Here is a 22,937-nt window from a genome sequence, read left to right on the forward strand (position 1 = left end):
GAAGTTTTGGGTTAAGACGGTGACTGGGGTGTGCTCTTAGCATTAGTAGGTGGGGGTCAGGGGTCCTAAAATGTTTTTTTTTAACATTTAAAAATGTTTTATTTTTTAAAAGATTTTATTTATATTGAGAGAGAGAGCATGAGCAGGAGGGAGGGACAGAGGGGAGAGGAAGAAGCAACTCCTCTGCTGAGCAGGCAGCCCGATGAGGGGCTCGATCCCAGGACCCCAGGATCATGACCTGAGCTGAAGGCAGATGCTTAGCTGACTGAGCCACCCAGGCGCCCCTAAAATGTTTTGCAATGTGTGGAACAGGCCTCTTCACCAAGTGTCATCCCCTCCCCCGGCACCCATTTATTTTGTCTTTGTTCTGCATGCACGGAACACCTTCATTCCTCCTTGTGTTATTTATAATGATGAAGATCAGAGACAACCTAAAGGATCATCCATGGGAGGGGGTATTATACAGCCATTAAAAATGATGTATTGGGGGGCGCCTGGGTGGTTCAGTTGGTTGGGCGACCGATTTGATTTTGGCTGAGGTCATGATCTCAGGGTCATGGGATCAAGCCCTGCATCGGGATTCTCTCTCTCTTTCTCCCTCTTTTCCTCCCTGCATGCACACGCTCTCTCTCTCTCTCTCTCAAAAAAGAAAAAGATGTATTTGGGAAAAAAAGCAATGAGCATGTTTTATGACTGTTAAAAACACGTATGAAAGAATTTGTAATCACATGGGAGATTGCTCGCAACATTAGAGAAAAAAAGATACAAATCAGTATATGCAGTGATCCTCATTTGTGTTCATAAAAAAGAGAAAAATAACAGATGCTATCTTTATAGACTGAAAGACACCTACTGAAATGTTAGGTGTTTATACCTGGGCACTGGGATTAGGGGTCACTTCCCTTTTTCTTCATTCTATTCTGCATTTTCCAGATTTTTTGCAGTCAGTTTAAATTTTTCTGATTAGAAAAACAATCCAAATAATGTTACCTTAAAAAAAGGCAAACAGACCCCCACATACTTTGGACTTTTATTCTTTTTTTTCTTTTAATTTTAAAGATCTAATTGGCTTTATTAATTTATTCATGAATTAGGCTGCGTCCCATCTAGCAAGTAGAGGGGAGCTCCCGGAAGCCTTTATTCTTATTCCCATTCTCCATCATAAAGTGATTTGTCTCCTACTCGGATTTGTTTTGTGTCTAGAGTGGCTGGATTTCAAGCACCGAGTGGGACACGTGTACTAAGGCGGTTTTTCCATCAGCTGTTTTTGTGAAGCAGATTTTCTCTGTGATCGAATACATTTTGGGAAATCTGGGCTAAAGAAAGTTTCTCTCCCGGGAGGGCTTTTTAGAGTCCTCAGTGACTTTTTAAGAGGGACGTAAGTAGTGCCTAGTGTTTTCCAAATTTATTTGACTCTGGAGTTCTTTCCTCATTAAATACCTTTTGGGTCCTGGGGTCCGGGTTCGTGCAGCCCCTTTTCATTCCCACTGAATAACCGTGTGGTGTTTCCTAAGCAGACAGCATGCGCCGTTCCCATGGGTTATGGTGTTTTCCCCTTTTTGTTGTTAGACCTTTCCGCAAGGTGAACGAGAAAGGTGTCTTGCTCTGGGACAAGATCCACAAGTTGCAGAAAGGCCAGATTTATAAGCAGGTACCTCATGACTGATTTTTCCTTCTTGTTCCTTTGCTTTGTGGTCAGTTATAATGAAAACAGCCAGTGTTTGTTGAGGCCTCCTGTGTGCCCAGCATAGTTCTGAGTGTTCTGCTTGAATTGGCTGTTTATAACGTGGCAGCAAAATTTAAACTTAAGTCAGTATATTCTCAATGTGTTACGTCTAAATTAACTCAGAATTGAACAGTCTTTAAAAACAAAATTTAAAGCATTACTTTTATAGTATATATAATTTAAGATGTTAGTAGTAAACCTTGGATATTTCTCTTGAAGAAGCATTGAAGTACATGATGTATTATCTTAAATTAGTGATTATTTCCTGATGAGCTGTGTTTTATATACAGTTTTGATATATTTTGGTATAAGTAAAGCTCTCAAATGTTTGAATAAGTGATTGAATCACTGACCCTTCTTGTGTTACTGAAGTTCGTTTTATCTCATCCTTTAAAATTATTATATTTCTGTAAGATTTATAAAACACATGAAATTATAGAACAGTACCACAGGGTTAAAAAAACTTGATACATTCCTGGTGGATTTATAACACACTGCTGATTTGGCAGTAAGTATGTTTTCTAGGCCTTGAAAGATTTGCTTTGATACAGCCATCCCACTACTAGGAAGTTAGACCAAGGAAATTATTAAGATGTAGCTAAAACTTTGCTACAATAATATTTACCATGAGTTACAAAATAGATAACAAGGTGAATGTCCAACATCAGGGAATTGGTAAAAGGAATCACAGTATTTCTCAGCTACTGAAATGGTAGATTAGTACTTACTGACAGGGTCATAGACTGTTCAGTGTAAAAAGATCATTACAGAGAGGTATATACAGTATGAATCATTTTCGGAAAGTGCATTTGACTTAGAAGAAAGGTCTGAGAGATTTCATGCAAAGGTGTTTTTGTCTTTTATGTTTTGATACTTAAGTTCTATATTAAAGCAAAGTTCTTGTTAAGTTTTTAAAAATAGATATTTTGGGCCACAGGTTATATAGGCTTCTATTTCAGATGATATAATATCTATATTTTTCTATTATTGTAGGGCAATTTATATGAATTTTTGAAGCTTACTGGATGGAGAGGATCCAAAGTGTTGTATTTTGGTGACCACATATACAGTGACCTGGCGGTGAGAAGCCTCTTTTTCCATTTTTTTGTTGGGGGACAGATGTGTTAGTCTCACTTCCTAAGGAATTTCTCTTTAGTTTAAGACCATTTTTATGCTTTCATAAAAATGAGGACTAGGTCGCCTTTTTTTTTTTTTAATGTCTCATTCTTTACAGAACAGAATGGATGAGAGGTGTAACAAAGGTAATTTTTTTTGAAATGATAGAAATTAGTAATTTACTCAGGATTTATCAGAAAAATATTTCCATTTAAGTAATGGTAAGAAATAAATGCCAGTGTTCTGTTCTTTTCTTTTTTAAAGATTTTATTTATTTATTTGACAGAGAGAGAGAGAGACACAGCGAGAGAGGGAACACAAGCAGGGGGAGTGGGAGAGGGAGAAGCAGGCTTCCTGCGGAGCAGGGAGCCCGATGTGCGGGGCTCGATCCCAGGACCCCTGGGATCATGACCTGAGCCGAAGGCAGACGCTTAACTGACTGAGCCACCCAGGCACCCCAAGTTCTTTTCTTTTTTGTCATCTCATTAAACATCAGAGGCAGACGAAGAATTTGTAAACGTTACTCAGGGCTTCTTTTGCAAGTTCAAAAACTGGCATTTCCAGGAAACAGCTATTATAAGAAAGTGAGGCATTTCATGCCCATTGGAATAACTAGAGCAGTGTTGCAGGACTTGAATTATGATTTAATCTGTAATTGGAACAAGACTGAGTCAGTCACGTTTACTGCCATGCTCGGCTCCTGGTGCAGTGAATTTCTGTGTGCTCAGTGAGCCCAGGCTAGAGGCACCATGCACAATTTGCAAAGCCTGACTGACGCCCAGTGTCGGCAGAGTCACCAGCGTGGGGGCGTGGCTGGCAGTCGAACTCCATTATTGGTATTTCCGAGCATTTGGAGCCACTTTAGAGTGGTCTCATGTTTCTGTCCCTCTGTGTCCACTGGCCATCCAAGCAATGAGCTGGAATGGGCTGTGCAGTAGGACCTCCTGGGATGCGTATTCATAGCACATGTGCTGGAGTCTGAAGTCTGTGGCCTCAGACTTCAGACAGTCTGGGGGTGGGGGAGGGGGAAGCGGGGGGTGAGTCCAGTGTCTGTCCGGAGATACTCTTCCAAGGTGGTTGCAGCACATGCCCCGCATGGTCATGTCTATCCAGCGGGCTGAGGGTCCAGTGGAAAGAATCATGGGCTCAGAACTGGAAGATAGGTTTTCACTTCAGCTCTACTGTTTTTAGCTGGGTGACCCGACACACATCCTCCAAGCCCCGACGTCCTCATTTGTGAGAAGAGTGAAGTAAGATAATGTGTGTAAAAGTCTTAGTGAAGTGCTACTATCCAGAGGTTGGCATGACCAGAATGTTTGGCCATGGCGTCACAGACATTTGCCTCTTGCCAAGTGGAGTCTTGGGCCTTGATGAGATAACTATGTGCTACCCATGAGGTTTGTGGGTACAGGGCCCTGTGAAGGCACACACACGCATACAGGTCTTAGCATTGTGAGAGGTGCTCACAAAACAGTAGTTTCTTCGAGTGTGGTCCCCGTGACATCAGCATCACCTGGAAAACTTGTTAGAAATGCAGTTTCTCAGGCCTCACATCAGACCTGCCGAGTCAGAAACTCCGGTGGGGCTCAGCTGTCCATGTTTTAAACAGCTTTTCACATTAAAATTTGATATCAGGGTAATATTGCCTCAGAATAAGTTAGGAAGTGATTTCTCTTTTTCAGTTTCTGGAAGAGTTGGAGAAGGATTGGTGATAATTCCTCTTTAAATGTTTGGAAGGATTCACCAGTGAAACCGTCTGGGCTTTTTATTGTTGGAAGGGTCCTGGGCTTTTTATTGTTGGAAGGGTTTTGATTACTCATTCAGTCTCCTTACTAGTTAGAGGTCTTTTCAGATTTCCTCTTTCTTCATGAGTCAGTCTTGGTGGGTTGTGTGTTTCTGGGAATGTCACCTAGGTTATTCAGGTTGTTCCTGTATGGGAATTGGTAGCTTTTATAATTTTTATTTCTGTAGAATTGGTAGTATTGCCACCACTTAAATTTCTGATTTTAGTAATTTGAGTCTTTTTTTTTTTTTTGTCAAGCTAAAAGTTTGTCAATTTTGTTGTCAATCTTCCCTTGTTTTTTTTGATTTTTTTAATATTGTTTTTCTACTCTCTTTTAATCTCTGCTCTGATCTTTGTGATTTCCTTGGTCTTAATTAGCTTTCAGATTAGTTTGTCTCGTTCCTTATGGTGTAAAGTTCGATGGTTAATTTGGGACCTTTCTTTTATTTTTCATTGTAAGTGTGTATGGCTATAAATTTCCCTCTGAGTACTGCATTTGCTGCATCCCATAGGATTTGTTATGTCGTGTGTGTGTTTACATTTAAATTTGGCACAGGGTATATTCTCATTTCTCTTGTGATTTCTTCTTTGACTTTGAGGGTGTTTTTTCATTCCCATATGTTTGTGAACTCTTCAGTTTTTCCTTCTGCTGTTGATTTCTAGCTTCACTCCTTGTGATCAGTAAAGTAGTTTGTGTGATTTTAAAATTCATTTTGACGTATTTTGGGGCCTAATGTAAGGTCTGTCCTAGAGACTGTTTCATGTGCATGGAGAAAAATGTGCATTCTGCTTTTGTTGGGTGGCGTGTTCTACATATGTCTGTGAGGTCTGGTTGGTCTTCAGTGTTGTTCAAGTCATATTTCCTGATGCATCGTCTTCTGTCCGGTGGTTTTTCTGTTATAGAATGTGGACTGTTGAAGTCTCCTACTGTTACTGCAGAGCTGACTATTGTTTCCTTCAGTTCTGTTAATATTTGCTTCATATATTATGGAGCTCTGATGTTTGGTGCATATATGCTTGTAACTGTTATATATTCTTGGTGAATTGACCTTTTATCATTATATAATGTCGTTCTTTTTGTCTTGTGACAGTTTTTGATTTAAGGTCTGTTTTGTCTGAAATTAGCATAGCACCCCTGCTCTCTTTTGGTTACTGTTTGTATGGAATATCTTTTTTAGTCCTTTCAATCTATGTGTGTCCTTAAATCTACAGTGAATCTCTTGGAGGGATGCCTGGCTGGCTCAGTTGGTGAAGCATGTGACTCTTGATCTTGGGGTTGTAGGTTTGAGCCCCACATTGGGTGTAGAGATTTTAAATAAACAAACAAACAAATAAATTGAGTCTCTTGGAGTATATAGTTGGATCCCATGCCAAAGTTTGAAAACCACTGTTACAAAGTGCTAAGATCAATCCATTAACTAACATGTCAGAAATTATGTGGCAAAGCACATTATCCTTCAAGGGAGTCACCTTGGGAATGTAGCTACTTCTAATGTTGGTGCTGTTTCTCAAAAAACATTTGGGTGCCCCTTTCGGGATAGATTTGAGAGCCAGGTTGAGGCACAGGAGAGAATCAGTTTTATTATTAATAATTTATTATCATATATAGTCTTAAGAATGTTCCAGATGACTTTTTACTTATTTTTGGAAATAAAAGCCACCTTCCAAAGTTTGCCACCATTGGGAGTATTTGAAAGGTTGTGCTGTAGGTTTTCATATATTATAGGAGAAGGAGAAATACTGAAAGGTTTAAAGAAATTCAGTGGGTGAAGATGGTAGGCATCCTTAGCACTTACGGGGCAGGGATTCTGGCTTTAGCTGAGTAGTCAGTGAACTTTTAAAATTGTAAACCTTATACCACTTTATTCCTTAAAACCTCAAAGCTTTCCTTTATTCTTCAGAGTAAAAGCCTGATTTCCTACTGTTTCCTGCAATGCCCTGCTTGATCTATCCTTCTCCAGCCTACCTCTCTGAAGGCAGGACCTGCCTCTGCCCTCTCCTACTCTGCTGTAGGCTCCCTGCCTGGCTATTCCCTTATAACTCTACCTCCACGCCCCCTACCCCAGCATGTTCCTGCCCCAGGGCCTTTGCACTTACTGTTTTTCCAGCCTGAATTGTTCTCCCACATATTTCATACTTTCACTCTCCTTCCCTTCTGATCTCTGCTCAAACATCCCTTCATTGGCCTGGTTTTCCTAACCACTTTATATACGATGGTAACTTTTTCCCTTCTTATTCCGCTTGATATTTGACCATTGTATTTATCACCACCTGCCTTTGTATATTTACTTGCTTATTTTTTGCCTGTATTTTCCATGAGGGCAGGGTTTTGTCAGTTTTTGTTCATTGTTTTATCCTCATTGTCTAAAACAGGGCCTGGCAGAAGTATTGGATAAATATTTGCCAAATGAGAAAATGAATGACCATTTAGTATGGTGATTGTATGTCTTACATTTCCCAGGATATATCTGTTGGCAGATATTCTGGCTTATTGTCAAATCATGAGGTTACTGTATTTGGAATGAAGAATGTGATCATGTATGTCTGTGTTGTAGGATCATTCCAAGTCTGAGATTCTATAATTCCCCATAAACCACAAGGCTCGGCACTTGGTAGGTGCTCCCTAGTGGTCTGTGGACGAATTGAATGAAGACCTCCAGTGGCTTTTTGGTGGAGCCTCTTTCTGCCCCTGACCTGTTGTTTTATAGACCATGGTTAATGATTCCAGACCCTGCATTTCTGCAGGGACTGTGATTCACCACAGTTATTTCCAGAACAGAAACTCTCTTTGGGTGTAATGGTCAAAGCCTGGGGCTAACTTGGTTTTAGTTAGATGTAATTCATTGAATTTCCTTGGTTAATAACTAACCACTACAATGAAGAAGTAGTTCAGCGAACACCTGTTGCATCTGGGAAAGGGAATGGAATGGTTTAAATTCTGTCGAGATGAATGTGGACTTTTGGTGATCTTTATGATCAGGATTTGACCCTGAAGCATGGCTGGCGGACTGGTGCGATTATCCCGGAGCTGAGATCCGAGCTCAGGATCATGAACACGGAGCAGTACATTCAAACCATGACCTGGCTTCAGGCCCTGACCGGGTTATTGGAGCAGATGCAGGTTTGCGACTTTTTTCTCTCTCCTCCTTTTTTTCTTTAAGTCTGAAGTTAGTCTGCTAATCAAAGTTATTACATATATTTTCTTTTTAATTGCAGTTATAAAGCATGAGGTGTAAGGCATCCTGCAGAATAACTCCTGGGGTTATTTTGCCCCTGAGAGAGTTTCGCCAGTTTCCCTGAAGAGAACTTTGAAAGTGCCCGCAGATTCATTTAGAGGAAGAGCTTTGTGGGGCTGTGTAAGCGCAGGGGTCTGTGTAGATACCTCGGTTGGTGGAAATCCCGTGTCCCCACTGAAGCTCTGTTGGGAGACGTCCTGTGGGGTAGTGGGATTCAAGAACCTCTGCTGATGTGTGGGGCTAGTCCTGCCTTTGCCTTGGGCCTGCTGTGGGATTCTCCATTCTGGGCCTCAGTTTCCCCATCTGTAAAATGAAGGGTCCTGTGGAATGAATACCTCAGGCTAGGCGTCTGGCTTACTGGAGAGGGTCTCAAAGCAAAAGTCAGTATCTCTGCGTGCAGCCTCCACTTGATTTTGAACATAATACCTATAGCTTGCTGGCTCACTGGGGTTCAGTGGCAGTTTTTTCTTTGTGTAAGTTACGTAGCCAGTTTTGGACGGTTAGTGAGGAATGTTGTTTTTGGTGATTTTCCAACCCGAGAAAGCTGCCCCTCTCTTGTCGCTGTGGCCCACTCCCAGTTCTCCTGAGACACCTTGCTTCCCGCTTGGTTCAGCTGACCTGGCCTGCGGCTTTCTGAGGATAAGGAGCACACTGCCCGCTCTCTTGGCTAACACACCTGTAGCTTCTGGCCCACAGCCCGCCAGTCCGCTTTGGGAATGGGCAGGGGCCTGCCTCGCCTGGTCCAGCTGGCGGTCCTCGTGGAAGCCGCTGTCAGTGAGCTCAGGCAGAGCTGTGGGGAGTGGCCAGCCAGGCCCTTGCTCTGGGGCCCGCACGTCCCCCAGGCCTCGCTTCCAGTGTGCTCCGCCCACGCTGGTTCTTGGCTGATCTGTGATGAGAATTTGTGGTTTCCCTTACTATGCTTGTCTGGGAGGTGCTTTGCTAAAAATACAAGGCATCAGTTCTGGGTTAATGTAGCTTCAAGTCTGTACATAGGTCAGACAATAATAGTAGTGACTTTTCGCCTGCCAGACGTCGTGCCGAGTGCCTATTCTGCACACATGAGTCATGAATAGTCCCGGCTGTCCTCTGCAGGCAGGTACAATTCTGCCACTTCCGAATAAGGAGACTAGGTGTTTGAGAAGTCAGGCAACATATCTGAGGTCGTAAAATGCCAAAGCAAGAACTTGAACTTAAGGCTTGTGTGATGCCCAAGTCCACTCTATAGAGTCTTAACTTCCACACCATCACCTCGGGCTCTAAGAAGTAAAATGAAACCCAACCCAGTATCGTTTGGAGCCAAGTCTGATGAATTAAATATAAGTATATAATTTTTGCTTTGAGAAAGTAGCTGTAAAAAATAAAGATAGTTTTGTTAACTAGCCTCGAAGTGCAGTCCAGTATGGTGTGGTTGGTGGTGGTAGACAGTCTTCCCGGGTTATCGTGTCACAACCACATTTAGCTCAGGGGTTGGCCAATTTCTGCCAAGGGCCAGGTCAGTCAACATGTCGTGCTGTGTGGGCCAAGCCATCTGTCACTGCTACTCAGCTGTGCTTGCAGTCCAGAAGCAGCCCCGGACAATGTGGACAATGCGGAAACGACCGGGCATGGTTGTGTCCTGTGGCTTTATTGGTGGACCCTGAAATGTGAATTTCATACCATTTTTGTGTGTCATAAAATTGTTCTTCTTTTGATTCCCCACACCTCCCAACCATTTAGAAAGGAACTTATTCTTCAGCTCGGAAGCCGATAGGAAAAATGGGTGGTGGGCTGGACGTGGCCTTCCCTGGTAGAGGCTGGGGGGCTGGCTGGATTGCAGGCCCTGCTCACACTGGGCAGGAGGGCTGGTGCCGCAGATGGAGCGTGATCTACATTTTTGCTCTCTCCTGTGGAGCTGATTATGCTAATTAGTGATGGGGCCAAAGATGGCATCAGCTTCTGGGGTGGGCTTCTGGTGAGTCTTTTCTGATGTTAACTACCCACCCTAGAGTGTGTGGTTTCACTTAAAGATTAGGTATCACTAATGAGCACACCCTTCTTCTGAAGTAGTTTAAAGTAGATTTCAGATACCTCAGACTTGTTTAAAATTTTGGCCTTGGAGGAGGAGCAGAGCTGGAGAAAGAAGTGCGTCAAGGAAAAAATAGCTTTTTTTTAAAAAAAAAAATTTTATTTATTTGAGAGGGAGAGATGAGAAAGAGCATGAGAGGGGAGAGGGTCAGAGGTCAGAGGGTGAAGCAGATGCCTGGCTGAGTGGGGAGCTGGATGTGGGACTCGATCCTGGGACTCCGGGATCATGACCTGAGCTGAAGGCAGTCACTTGACCAACTGAGCCACTCAGGTGCCTCCCCCGCCCCCCTTTTTTTTTAAATGGGAGAGACCTGAGCATGTGCAAATGCTGATGGAGGGGTGCCAGGTGAGGAGGCTGAGCTTATGGCAGTGATGGTAAACAGTGGAGACAGGTTCCCAGGAGGGCAGAGTGGGGCACATGATGTCTGCTCCATTTCTAGAAGAGATGAACTGGGAGACCCACTAAGATGGCCCTTCAGGTCTGCAGAGCCTGCCCTGGGGTGGGGGCCCACCTGCAGGGCAGGAGTGGAGAGGAGAATTTACATGCCACGTGGCAGCAAGTTTCAGAAAGAGAGCGCAGGTAGATTCACTTTGGTAATCCTTATGCCTGTCCCTGGAGAATTCTCCCGTGCTGCATTTATGGGCTGAGTAAGGAAGCAGGCATCTCTGCCTCCTGCTTAGACAAGGACGGAGGTGCCCAGTGTGTGGGCAGAGGTGGGGGGTTCCCACTCACGGACTGACTCCTCACTTTCTGTCGTGTCACGTTGTTTTGTCACAGTCTGTTTACCTAGGCGTACCCCCCATAGGGGCCTCTTGTCTTGTCCTCTCTTGTATCTTCAGTGTCAAGCACGATGCTGGGGATATAGTGGGTGTGCAGTACTGATGTGTATGTACGTGTTTGTGTGTGTGTGCGTGTGTACAGAAACTTGTGGCTCCCTACACATTTTACCTTTTCTGATCTAGTCACGTATTTTGTAGAGCCTCAGTTCTGTAGTGAGTAACTTCTTGATTAAAATGTGAAAACTAATTACAACCATGTTCACAGAACCTCTGTCAGCACCCCCGGAAGCGCTGGCACAGTCTTCCGGTGCTCCCAGTAACACCCAGCCAGCGGTTGTCCAATGGCAACTGCTTCCCACTGGTGCAGGCAGTGGTGCTGGGCCGGACGTGCAGGTTACAAGCTCAGTCCGCGCGGCTTTCGTGTGAGTGGTAGAGGTTCTAGCAGGTGACTGCCAGTCAAGCCGTTGAGCTGGGCGGAGGCAGTAGACAGAAGGCCTTGGCTCCCGACATGGGGAGCTGATGGTTTGCTTGTTGGGTATCTTCCTCAGGGCTCTGAGGCTCCCCTGTGAGCATGAATTGCAGGGAGCCCCACCTGCCCCCGCACCCCCACGCACGTCTGGCCCTGGCGGGGGCGTTTCTGTTCAGCCACGAGAGACTGGTGAGATTTCGGTGGTTAGGTTGTGGGCAGTTGTTCTTTTTCTTCTTGCCTTTTGCTCACATTTCAGCCCAACTGGAAAATTCTCTGCTTTTCCATCTGGTTGAGGTGCTCTACCTTCTTGTCTTTCCCAAAACAGTTATTTATTTTCTCTTGAACACTTTAGAAAGGATAATATAACATCAAGGGAAAACATTAAAACCATTTATAATCCTACTTCCCCTGCACAAATTAAAGAAAAATTTCCACGCTCATTGCCAAATATATGCACGTATTTTGACATGCTTGCAATGAGAGATGTACCGTTAAACCTGCTCGCTCCACTTACCTGCCATTTTTATGATTATACTTAACCTGTGATCTGTGTAATGGGTGTGTGGTAAGTGTGTGTTTATATACGTGGTACACGTGATAATGGACACACTGCACACACATATTTTATGTGGATATATATGCATTGTGTTTATACATAGACTTTACTAATACTGTCAATGCTCCAATTTGATAGGGGCCTTGTTTAATAGGTTCATAATGTTCCATAATGTTTTACGCATTCAAAAACTTTTGGTGAGGAAGTCAGGACTGCAGCCGGGAATCTGAAAATGTGTTACTTCATGCAAGCGCCTATGTCTTCGACCTCAAGGAATGAAATTCTTCCGAGGAGAGCTGCCCGTTAAAAAATTCTTATAACCTCATGAGCGTCTTTGCAGTTCGAGCAGCCTCAGTGATTAGCTTGTGTCCTGCAGGTTCACAGAGATGCCGAGTCACAGCTGGTTCTGCAGGAGTGGAAAAAGGAAAGAAAGGAGATGAGGTAAGAGGGGCCCATTTTGAGTGCGGCGAGCCCGCCACCCTGTTGCACCTCTCCCAGCCCACGCGCCGTCCCCAGCACTGGCCCGAGGCAGCCCTCCTGTGTTAAGCTGCCAGGTGTGAACGGGACCATAGCTGTCGTAGCTACAACTAGGCATGGCTGCCACTAGCGGGGGGGACACGTGTGACATTTCCTTGAGCAGCAGCGACCTTTCTCAGACCTCCTGCTGTTGCCCTTGAACGCCAGGGTGGAAGGAGCTGTCCCTTCCCGCCCTCTTCCCTGCCCGCTTGACTTGCCCGTCTGCGCAGCCGGGGGCCCAGAGTGGCTCCTGGGACGGCGTGGGGGGCGGGCTCGGAACTGCCGTGAATTCTTAGGGCTCCTACAGCCCAGCTGCTTTTTTGTCATCAGGGATATGTGAGCCTATGTAAACATGGCAGGATCAGAATGTTTACTGGTGAGGAGAGCCCACCTGCTGTCTGGGAAGTTTGGCGGGTAGGGCATCTTAACGGAAGAGTTGTTGGAAAGAGGCCCGGGACCGTCGTGTTTCCTTAAGAAGGATGCCGTATATGCAGACGCTGTTTATATGACCGTTCCCCTTCGGCTGGGTTTGGGAGCAGTGGTCGCTGCGTGGGTTCTGGCCTCTGAGCAGTGCACAGCCTGCTTGGGGGGAGCGGCGTGGAGAGGGGACAGTCATCCTTGGGGGCTGCAGAGGCCACAGCCGTATTGCATTCAGTCCTTCCTCCTCCTCTTGGTGTTGGCTGCCTGGGGCTCATTCTGATTGGAATCTTATTCTCATGTTGGTATAAAAATGTTGCATGACTTGAGAGGGTGAGGGGAGGCGTACGGTGTGATTGGACTTCAGGCCCCTTGCCCCCAAAGGCCAGGCCTGGGCGCTGCCCCAGGAATCACAGATTGTCCGATGAAGAAGGAGCCACTTCACCATCAGAGATCCTGTTTTGGATTTAAGTCTCCAACAACCTCACATCTTAATGAGATTTTTCACGAAAAGTGTAAAAACCATTTATATTGCTCCGCTTGCAGACCTAGTGGAGTTTTAAAAATTTTCTACTCTGGTTGTCACAGCATCTGCTGTCACCATCTACTGGACAGACAGTAGCAACCAGCTAGTGGCTTGTGGGTCACACAGTTATGTATGTGGTTACATTTTCTGCTGTGTTTGTGACTGATTTATTAACAGTCAGGTGGTATTTACCCATTTTGCTGGACTGTTCTGAGTGGAGAGGTCCCAGCCGTCAGATGGTGTGCATATCGTGTGTGTGTGTGTGTGTGTGTGTGTGTGTGTGTGTGTGTGTGTGTGTGTGTGTGTGTGTGTGTGATGGGGTGTTGGTTTCCACACAGATGCACGCCTGCAGGGGTTAGAGCCTGGGGCAGGGGTGAGAAGCCTTGCCAAATGTTGTCCCCTGGGCCGCGAAGAGGCAGTGAGGCACATGGATCTGTGTAACAGATAGTGGAGATTTATTTACATCACTACCAAATAATCCTTCATTCCCCAGACATCAGAATACTTAAGAGTGTCTCATATGCCTTTACTTCTCTTACCGAGTTCTCACGATAACCTTGTAGAAAGGGGGTCTTTATCCCATTCTGTAGATGAGGGCAGTTTGGACGCTGAGAACATTCTGCATCTGTCCATGTACCCCTCTCCTGCCTCCTCTGTTTTGGTTTGGGAAACGCGATGCGTCCATTTAGAGGAGCATCCCCATTGAATCTGGAGCCTTCAGCACTGCTCTCTGGCTGGCCTAAGTGGGAAATGTGATCAGAGCCATGTTGATGAGTGGATAGGCAGACTGTTTTCCTGAGCAGGGCTTGGGGCTGCTCTGGGCTGATTTTCCTTTCAGATGAGTCCTATCCAAATAAGGTGATTTTGATTTCTTTAACTCAAAAAGAGACTTTTCTGAATCGTTTTCTGTTGCTTTGCTCTTTTCTTGCTGCTTTAGAGAAATGACCAAAAATTTCTTCAACACCCAGTTTGGAAGCTTGTTCCGCACAGACCAGAACCCGACCTATTTCCTGAGGCGCCTGTCGCGCTTCGCTGACATCTACATGGCGTCTCTGAGCTGCCTCTTGAACTACGATGTCAGCCACACGTTCTACCCGCGGAGGACTCCACTGCAGCACGAACTTCCCGCCTGGTCGGACAGGGCCCCCACCTTCAGACTCCCCCTCCTGCAGGAGGCCCACGCCAAGTAACCAGGTGCCCACCTGCGGAAAAAGCCAGAAGCAGGGACAACCCCCAACTGGCTGGACGTGATGGGGTTGACTTGTGTGCAAATGAGTGTTGCTTTTGGAAAAGATACAAATACGCCTTTTGGTATTCATTACCTTACGGAGACTCCTTCCACGTTGTTGAGACAGAAGCAGGCAGCCCCCCAGTTCCGCCTTTGCGTTTCTCGTTGGGGCGAGTGGCAAGCTTCATGTTGAAACCCTGCGATCAGCCTTTTTGTTTACCAAGGTACTGGAACGGGTGTCCGTGTTTCTGGGCTAGGTGAGCCTTGTTGATGCCATCTCTCAATTCCAGCCGCTGAAGTGTCGCAAATGTTCTTGACTCTTCCGTGGACAGTGGGCTGACCGTTCACGGGCAGTGCTGTTGGGGACCGCAGGGGCACAGTGCCGGGCGACAGTAAACAGCTTGTGGAAAGCTGATGGATGAGTCTGTGAGCTCCATAATAACATCCGTAACAGTATTGTACGTAGCCTCCAGTGCCCACATCATGTGGTACTAGGGCTGTGGCATCCTGGTGCGTCACTCGAAGGGAGACTCAGCATCCCTGCAAAATCTTCTGTGAAAGAACAGAGAAGTTGCAAGTCCTTGACTCGTGGTTGTCCTCAGCTGAGGCCACTTCCCGGGGCCTGCCCCATGCTGGGAGCACCTGTGGGGTCGCGGGTGATGGGTGCGTCCACTCCTTCTGCGGGGAAGGAGGGTGAGGAGACCAGAGCTCTGCTTTACTGCAGAACCCGGCTGCGAGAAACAAGCAGGTCGGAGGAACCAGCGCATTTGTGGTGGCCCTCCCGGGAGTTTATCCCCCCTGAAAACGCCACCCACGTGTTAGTTTGATGTGCCCACTGGAGGACAAAAGATGAAGCAGGCGCAAAAAATGTCCTTGTAATGAAATGCCCCTCCCGGACCCCTGCAGGGTTGTGTTGGAATCTTGTTAAAACATCTGCATGACCAGCAGGGGAGGAGGAGGTGGCCCCATCACTCACTGCTTAGCTTCCCAGCCCTGTCCTCCCCTTAGATCTCCTCCCTGCCACGTTGGTGTGGCTATTTTGGGAGCCTGGGTGGTTTTCCTGAGGTGTGTGTTTAAGGTGGGAGAGGATAAAGGGCAATGGAAGCTAGGAGGAGACTTAGGAACGGCTGGCTCATCAAGCGTCTCATTCCTTTCTAAGGACAACTCGAGTGGCACGCATGCTTGTCCCCAGTGGATGCGGGTGGCAGGGCCCTGAAAGGGGACTTGTGGAGAGTGCTCGCTTATTCAGCATTTTATTGTGGTTAATGTATCAGAACCAGCTTCTGATGACATTTTAGCTTGGCATTTCAGAGAGCACCTGCCGCAATGCACAAAAGATGTGAGTTACACGGCTTCTGTGATGCCGTTCGTAATGCCCTTTAGACCCAGGAGGCCCGATTTGGCCCCTTTTTTTACTTCTAAATTTTGTTACAAACACTGTAGCCCATTCCTTTTCGGGAATGGGGTAGGCATTTTGTTTGCTGTGTGTTAGCTCCTATGTGGTTTAAGCATCAGAGGGTATTGCGGATGGGCATTTAATGGGTGCAGGTGGATGCCCAGGGTGCTTGGTGTTGGGGTCCTCGGCAGACAGGCTGTGCTCATGGCTTTAGAGTTTCTGCCTGGAAAAGCTGAGTGAGGAAGTAAAAAAGTTTTTTTTTTTTTTTCCTCTCAGTTTTAATCTAATCAGATAGTCATTGATGTCTCCTTGGTGCCAGTTACAAGGTGTCTTGTTTACTCAAGAATAAAGTAGCGCTGTTTTTAAAACTGCTTTTATGGAGAACTAGGTTAGGTGACCCGAGCCTTGGGGGAGAAATAGATTTTTCTTGGAATGAATAATGAATTTTACAACATATTACCCATTAAGATTTCAGTCTCTGGGCCACTGAACGTGGCAGTATTGAGACATGCCACGTAGCATCTGTCTGAGCCGGGCCCGCGGAGCAGGCACCTGGCGGGCGGAACCCACACCAGGGCCAGCCACACGAGTCGGGGCAACCGTGTCCATGTGAAGGACAGACAGAGGCATGCTTCCTGTGTGTGCTCAGTCAAGATAGATTGTAACTGTCGTGACTCAGTTGGGATTTGGCACATGGCACCGGACATTTTGTTCTTTCCAGTTCTCTGTGGTGCACACTGAGAGAAGCACAGTGGTACAAGGGAACGGAGTCTGTTTTCTACCGTTTAGAAAATCGGTTTGGAAAGTGAACAGAAGAAAATGGATCTGCACGTTGCAAATATCTCCCGTTTTTCTCATCGGTTAGGCAGGTGGTGCAGGGACGGTCCGGCCGGCCGCAGCGGCTCAGCGAGGCTCATGGTACTCAGAGCCGACTGCCATGGAAGGGCCCTGCACAACTGGTTTTGCAGTTGCTTTTATAGACAAAACTCGGCTTTTAAAGTATTTTAGGAGTTTGGCTTAGAGCTCCCTCTTTCCTCCTGACGTAACCTCTTTTTTTTTTTTAATTTTTTAAATTCTCTTCAGCTCCATTTTCTGCCATCACCAGGAATGCTATGTAACATACACCACCTGTTACTGATTTGGGCATTTGTCAGACTAAATTACTAGTTGTTTTGAATGCATTGGCCCTCTTAATTATTGGAAAGGAGAAAGGAGAAGTAATCTTCCCTCCTCACTAATTTAGCTTTGGGGGAACTAAATGGCTTTTCCTCTTCCTCCCAAAGGCCCTTTAAGCAGTAGAATGTGCTAAATATTGGACTTGATTCCCTGTGCCGCAGGCTCATTTGCTGCCAAAGATCCACTCGGGGGCCCTTGTCCAGAATGCTGTGAGACTACATTTGCCCGGAGGCAGGGTTCCTTGATTACTCTATTCAACTACTAGGGAGCCTGTATTTTGCCCTCTTAAGACTAATTTCCTTTTATACCAATTCTCTTTCTCTCTCTCTCTTTTTTTTGCAATAGCATTTGGGAGCCTGGCCTCAAATTTAGCTAACTTTTAACACCCTTGTGGGTTAAGGCGAGGCAAGGGAGAGAAGTTTCTCTCTTGCAGGGTTCCGCTGGTGTTGCCTGTAAAAAGGCCAGCGAGGAAGCACTTGGAGCTTTGCGGGCCATTTTCTGTCGCTAGGGCTCTGGGAACGGGCATGCTGTGTTCCATCACAACCTGATTTCCAAAAACAGCTGCAGGCTAGATTTGGCTCTCCGGCCATAGTTTGCCCACCCCTGCGCTAGTGGCTTGTGTTGGTGGCTACAGCACCAGGACTTTGCTGAAAGCACGCAGATGAACCAACTCAGAGCTGGGTGTGGCTGGGAGAGAGAAGTTCTGTAGGTGAGTGCGCCACACTCCCCTGCTCCCTGGGCATCCGTGCTTCTGTGGCCACTGTTTCTAGCACATGGCGTAACCGTTGTGTGTAATTGAACCGCCAGGCTCAGGCACTGGTTGGCCATCCCTCGCTGCACTGACTGGTGATTGTGCTCATAGAGCGGGATGGGCTTGGTTGCCCAGAACACCTTTCAGAACCGAAGGCCTTTTCCCCCCAACTGCTGGGTCAGCTGCTGGCTCCCCATCCTCAGCTGGTGGCCCTGTTTGAGAGCTTCCCCCACTGAAAGCCCTGCCTCAGACGAGGTCATGCCCGCTTCCTTGGAGCCTCCAACTCCAGCCCTGCTTCCTGCCCTTCTCGTTCCTTCTCTTCCGTTTGCAGGTGTTGTTCCCAAGAACACTCGCCCGAACTCGTCCCGCATGCAAACCTCACTCAGTGTCTGCTTCCCGGGGCAGCCAACCCGCTACAGCGCTTCTGTGCTTGTTTTTTTTTTTTTTATTTAGCACCACAGGCTTGAACCCCAAGGAAACCGTGTTCCAAGTATTTAATAGAATGACAGAGTGTGCCTGTAGAATGGTCTCAGGTGCCATACGTGCGAACTAAGTAGACTTGCTATTTATTCTGGATGTGAATTTGCTATTTATTCTACATGTTGATTTTATGTGATAGGATTGAACTTCTTGCCAAATAAAAGTTTGAATTGTGTCGTCTAGCTCATTGTAAGTCATCTGTTTTTGTGTGCCTTAGTGGCAAAACCGTATCAAATTCTACTGTACCCAAAAAAGAACACCCCGGTGAGAAGGGGAGGAAGATGTGTGGTTCATTTCTCACCCCTTTTGTCCCAGCACCCCAGCAAGGCACACTTGCTTGTTTGCAGAGCCGGAAGACTGTGTAGTGAAGGCGCGGATGGAAAGTGGGCACGAGCTCAGACTAGGTAGGCCCTAGATACCCGCCGGAACTGTTGTTCCCCCACAGGTGTTTCTTCTTTGACAGCCAGGAGAAGATACGGTCACCTACGTGTTTGCAATCAAATTGCCAGGAAAGCTAAAAATTGGAAGCTGTGTTTTAGGGGAAGAAAATACTGAATAATACGAAATTAAGAGGAAATGCAATGAAGTCAAATCACTACTGGGTTTTGGATAAATTTATAAATATTTTGAAAAGCTTATTTTTTAAAAACCGTGTATGTGTGTGCACGTGCATGCACGTGTATTTAGCCTCCTTAATGTCCTTGATGTCTCAATGTGCCAGGACCTTTGTCTCATTCACTCCTTCCATGGATGGCCTGCTGGTCTTCCTTTCAATCGCTTGCCTTTTTGTCCCTGTGATGGTGGTACCGGAGGACTCACTGGGGAATTTGTCTCTCGTTCTTTATGGGTAGTGATCTCCCAGAAACATGGCCTTGCTTTCATCATGGCATGTTGTTCCAGAGGAGACGGTAAGCTGTTCCTGTGCCTGAAACTGGGACTTCTTTTCCTTTCCTGGAGTTGGGAAAAAGCTTACAAGACACTGGAGCCTCGAGAATGTCTCACCTGACTCAGCAAAAACCCTGAGGACGTGGAACAGTTATTGGGCCAAAAGGAGAGTCAGACGTCTGCTCAACCCAACCTTTTACTTCTCTGTCCCAGCAGTGATTCCCAGAGCTGGCCAGTCCTGCCCCTTAGGGACCATTTGGGTGGGTTGGAGGGTGTTGGTTGTCACGGTGATGGAAGGGCACTTCTGGCCTTTTGAGGGCAGGGGCCTGGTGTGGTAGACATCCTGCACTGCTTGGGCGAGTCGTGCACAGTACAACACTGTCCCGAGTCCACGCATCACCACTGGAAAGTTCTAGAACCATTTTCATCACTCCCTGTCCCTGGCAATCACTAATCTATTTTCTATGAATTTGCCTATTCTGGAAATTTCATAGAGATGGAGTCATACAGTATGTGGTCTTTTGCGTCTGCCTTCTTAGCATATGGCGTTTTCAGGTTCTCTCTGTGTTGTTGGCATGCATCATCAGTACTTCCCTTGTAGGGCAGAATGCGATTTCACTGAAGGGATATACCACCGTTTGGCTATCGATTCAGAAGATGACGGACATTTGGGTTGTTTCTACTTTCTGGTTATTATGAATAATGTTCCCATGAGAACACATATATAAGTTATCACGTGGACATGTTTTCCATTTCTCCTGGGTATATACTTAGGAGTGGGATTTCTGGATCACATGGTAACACTGTGTTTAAGTTTTTGAGGAACTGTCAAACCTTTTCTATGTGGCTGCACCATTTTACTTTCCCCCCAGCAACGTGTGAGGGGTCTGATTTCTCCCCATCCTTGCCAACACTTGTTATTATCTGTCGTGATTCTAGCTGCCCCAGTGAGCGTGAAGTGGGACCTCACTGTGGTTATCATGTCTTCTTAAACACAAACAAGCAAACGAAACAGAATTGAGAAAGAAGACTTTATAAGGCAGGTGTTGGCTAAATGAAAAGGCCCTATTTAGCCCCAGTAAGTGGATTTTACCTTCACACTTTGACCCTTCCTGTGGCAAACAGTATTTTTGTTTCCCCAAACACCAGATTTGTTCTGTTGACTTTAATTCTCTTCCATAAACATTTATTGAGCACATTGCATGTACCACATCCCGAGATACAAAGATGAATGAGGCAGGTCCCTGCCTTTGGATGCTTACAATCTAACAGGGAAAGGAGATAAGGTCATAGTGTTGGGGAGAATGTACTTAAGTGCCGTCTAAAGGTACAAAGGAAGGACAGTGGAGGGGTAGTCCCCCGGGGTTGGTGGGTAGGTTTAACATGGCCCCTCACCCACCGAAACAAAGTAATCCCCCAGATTAACCAAAGAGATGAGGTATGGCTTGAGTGCTTCATACTTTAAAGTGTGAAAGGACCTTACTTTCCAAAAAGCAACTGGTGCTGAGGATTCACAGTTGACAGCCTTTTTGAGGAGGCTCGGGTGGGTGGGCAGATGGCCGAGGGGGGTGGCTGGCCGCAGCAGGTCTGGGCCCTCACAACGCCCCCAGGGGGTCACTGTTGTCCAGCTGCTGGTCTTCGGCGTCCTGGAAAAGAGAGGTCTCTGAAACACTGGGGGCAGGCCCTTCTGCTTGTTGGATCTTTCTAGGCTGAGCATTCCTTCTGGCCCCTGGTCTGAGGCTTTGAAGGGGTTCAGAACGTGCTATCCCCAAATATGGCACCTTGGCAGTTTAAATATCTTAAAACTGAAGGAATTTTTGAAAAAACAGCAGAAGTAGGATGGTCACTCTGACCCTTCCCCACCTCGCCCCTTTTCCTCCGAACAGGTCATAAAACCCTCCCTGCACCAGGAGGAAAGAAGACGCTGATCACCTAAGAGACAGGAATTTGGGGCCCGGAAATCCATACAAACAACCTGGTTAAACTCTTTAGCTTCCTACTTAGTTCACCATGTACTCCCCCAAGCCCAAACCTTTGTCTTGTCAATTCTCCACAAATGTGCCGTTTCTTTGTATAAAAGATAGAAAAGGTTCCTGCTCTGGTTACTTCAGGTCTTCATTCTCTCATGAAAGCTCCCAGGTACATGTAGACTGTCCATAAAGTTTACATGCTTTTTCCCTGTGAATCTGTTAGATTACTTTTCAGATCCAGCCAGGGACCCTAAGAGGGTGGAAGAAAATGTCTTCCCTCCCCATAGCCTAAAATAATTCTTCTCCAAGTGCCCTGTGAACACGTGTGTGGTAGGAGCGTTGTGTTGGGAGGCAGGACGGTATGATGGTTCTGGGGGTGGTCCCTGCTGCTTGAAGCTTATGGGCCCCAGATAGATCATTTCCATTCTTGCTGTTTTTCCTCATCTCTAAACGGCCATAATAATATTTTCCTCACAGGGAAGTATGAGGATTAAATCAGATACTGCATTAAGGAAGGTACACGCACCCTACAAAAGGTGGCTACTAAGGTGATTACAAAAAACTGCTTTCTTCAAGTTAAACGTTCTTTGTCAACCCAGGGTGGCTCTTGAGCATTTGAGGGAGTCCAATCAGAAACCGTACTCTGGAGGCAGCACCCATGCCCTGTGCTGTCTGCAGCTCTGATTGGCACCGAAGTGTTGCTAATTTGCATAAGGGATGTGTTCCGGATGTCTGGATTGGCCACAAATATTGTATGGGCACCCCACCTTCAACATAAAAGATAGGAGAATGGAGGACATCCCTCTGGGGATGGCACCCTCAGCTTAGGACTTCTGTTCCTGGAACATTTTTGCCGCCTGGCCTGATTAGAAAGGTTCATCTGACTCCTGCATTTGGGACACACTCTCTCCTGCCTCAGGAGAATCTTTCCTGCGTGGTGCGGACAGAGCCCTCAGAAGAGGACAGGCAGCCGAGAAGGTGTGAAGTGCACAGAATGAGATGGAACTCCGCACCACCCCCCCCCGCCCCCTGCCCCACCAGCTTTTTAAACGAGGTTGATTTCAACATAACAGTGCTTGCAGAAATGAACTACTAGTTAATAAATGCACAGCTGAACTTACCCTTTCAATTTGGATGGGGAAACTTTTACATGGTTTGATTAGAAAAACAAAATAGGATATGATCTGGTTATTTTTCAGTCTATTGCAAAGATATTAGTTCTGCTACCACGGGCACCGAGAACACAAGACATTTACGTTTGGTTCACTGCAGAAGAACAAAAACGTCTGTTGCACTATACGAGCTGAAAAATGGCACAATAAAATATTTCGGTAATGTTTCAGTGCCAACTTGCAAGAATGCGACAGCCATAATAAAGTCTTGAGGGGTGGGACAGCATATGTACATGCATAAAACAATCCCAGCGGCTCTTTGGCTTTGGTTACTTTTTTTTTTTTTTTTAAGATTTTTATTTAAGAGAGAGAGTGTGTGAGAGAGAGAGCAGGAGCAGGGTGAGGGTCAGAGGGAGAAGCAGACTCCCCACCGAGCAGGGAGCCCGATGCGGGGCTCGATCCCGGGACTCCAGGATCATGACCTGAGCCGAAGGCAGACGACGCTTAACCGACTGAGCCACCCCATTACTTCTTTGTGAGGGTTCTAGACCAACAGCCCAGATTCAGGTGATTTCCTTGAACCTGAGTAATGCTGTCAGCTCAGTCTGCTGAGGTACATACTAGCTGTCAATTTTTCTTCATATAAAAGGAAGAATTAAATTTTATTCTTAGCTTCTCAGTCCAGACCTGGTGTACCTTCCACCTTCAGTGTGAATGGGGTACACTGCTGTGGGCTCCCCCTGGGTTGAA

At 46.3% G+C, this 22,937-nt stretch overlaps 2 protein-coding genes across 12 annotated transcripts in view; one reads left to right on the plus strand and one right to left on the minus strand.

Moving 5' to 3' along the window:
- NT5DC3 (5'-nucleotidase domain containing 3) overlaps positions 1 to 18,402 on the plus strand; it is a 55,859-nt gene extending 37,457 nt beyond the window's left edge. Inside the window, exons 10-14 of the mRNA XM_027594317.1 lie at positions 1,570 to 1,651; positions 2,720 to 2,806; positions 7,606 to 7,746; positions 12,107 to 12,171; positions 14,127 to 18,402. Coding sequence (XP_027450118.1) covers positions 1,570 to 1,651; positions 2,720 to 2,806; positions 7,606 to 7,746; positions 12,107 to 12,171; positions 14,127 to 14,379 — 628 coding nt within the window. The 3' untranslated portion in view covers positions 14,380 to 18,402. The remainder of the gene's footprint in view (positions 1 to 1,569; positions 1,652 to 2,719; positions 2,807 to 7,605; positions 7,747 to 12,106; positions 12,172 to 14,126) is intronic.
- A 498-nt stretch (positions 18,403 to 18,900) lies between these two features.
- The window catches only part of STAB2 (stabilin 2), a 147,214-nt gene continuing 143,177 nt past the window's right edge, over positions 18,901 to 22,937 (minus strand). For 10 of the 11 annotated variants that reach the window (XM_027593936.1, XM_027593931.1, XM_027593934.1 and 7 more), the window contains one exon: positions 20,129 to 20,751. In XM_027593936.1, coding sequence (XP_027449737.1) covers positions 20,701 to 20,751 — 51 coding nt within the window. In that variant the 3' untranslated portion in view covers positions 20,129 to 20,700. Of the gene's footprint in view, positions 19,172 to 20,128; positions 20,752 to 22,937 lie in introns of those variants that run through there. The other variant, XR_003519900.1, reaches the window with a different exon arrangement.

Source organism: Zalophus californianus, chromosome 9 (genome assembly GCF_009762305.2).
Source record: "Zalophus californianus isolate mZalCal1 chromosome 9, mZalCal1.pri.v2, whole genome shotgun sequence".
NCBI lineage: Eukaryota > Metazoa > Chordata > Mammalia > Carnivora > Otariidae > Zalophus > Zalophus californianus.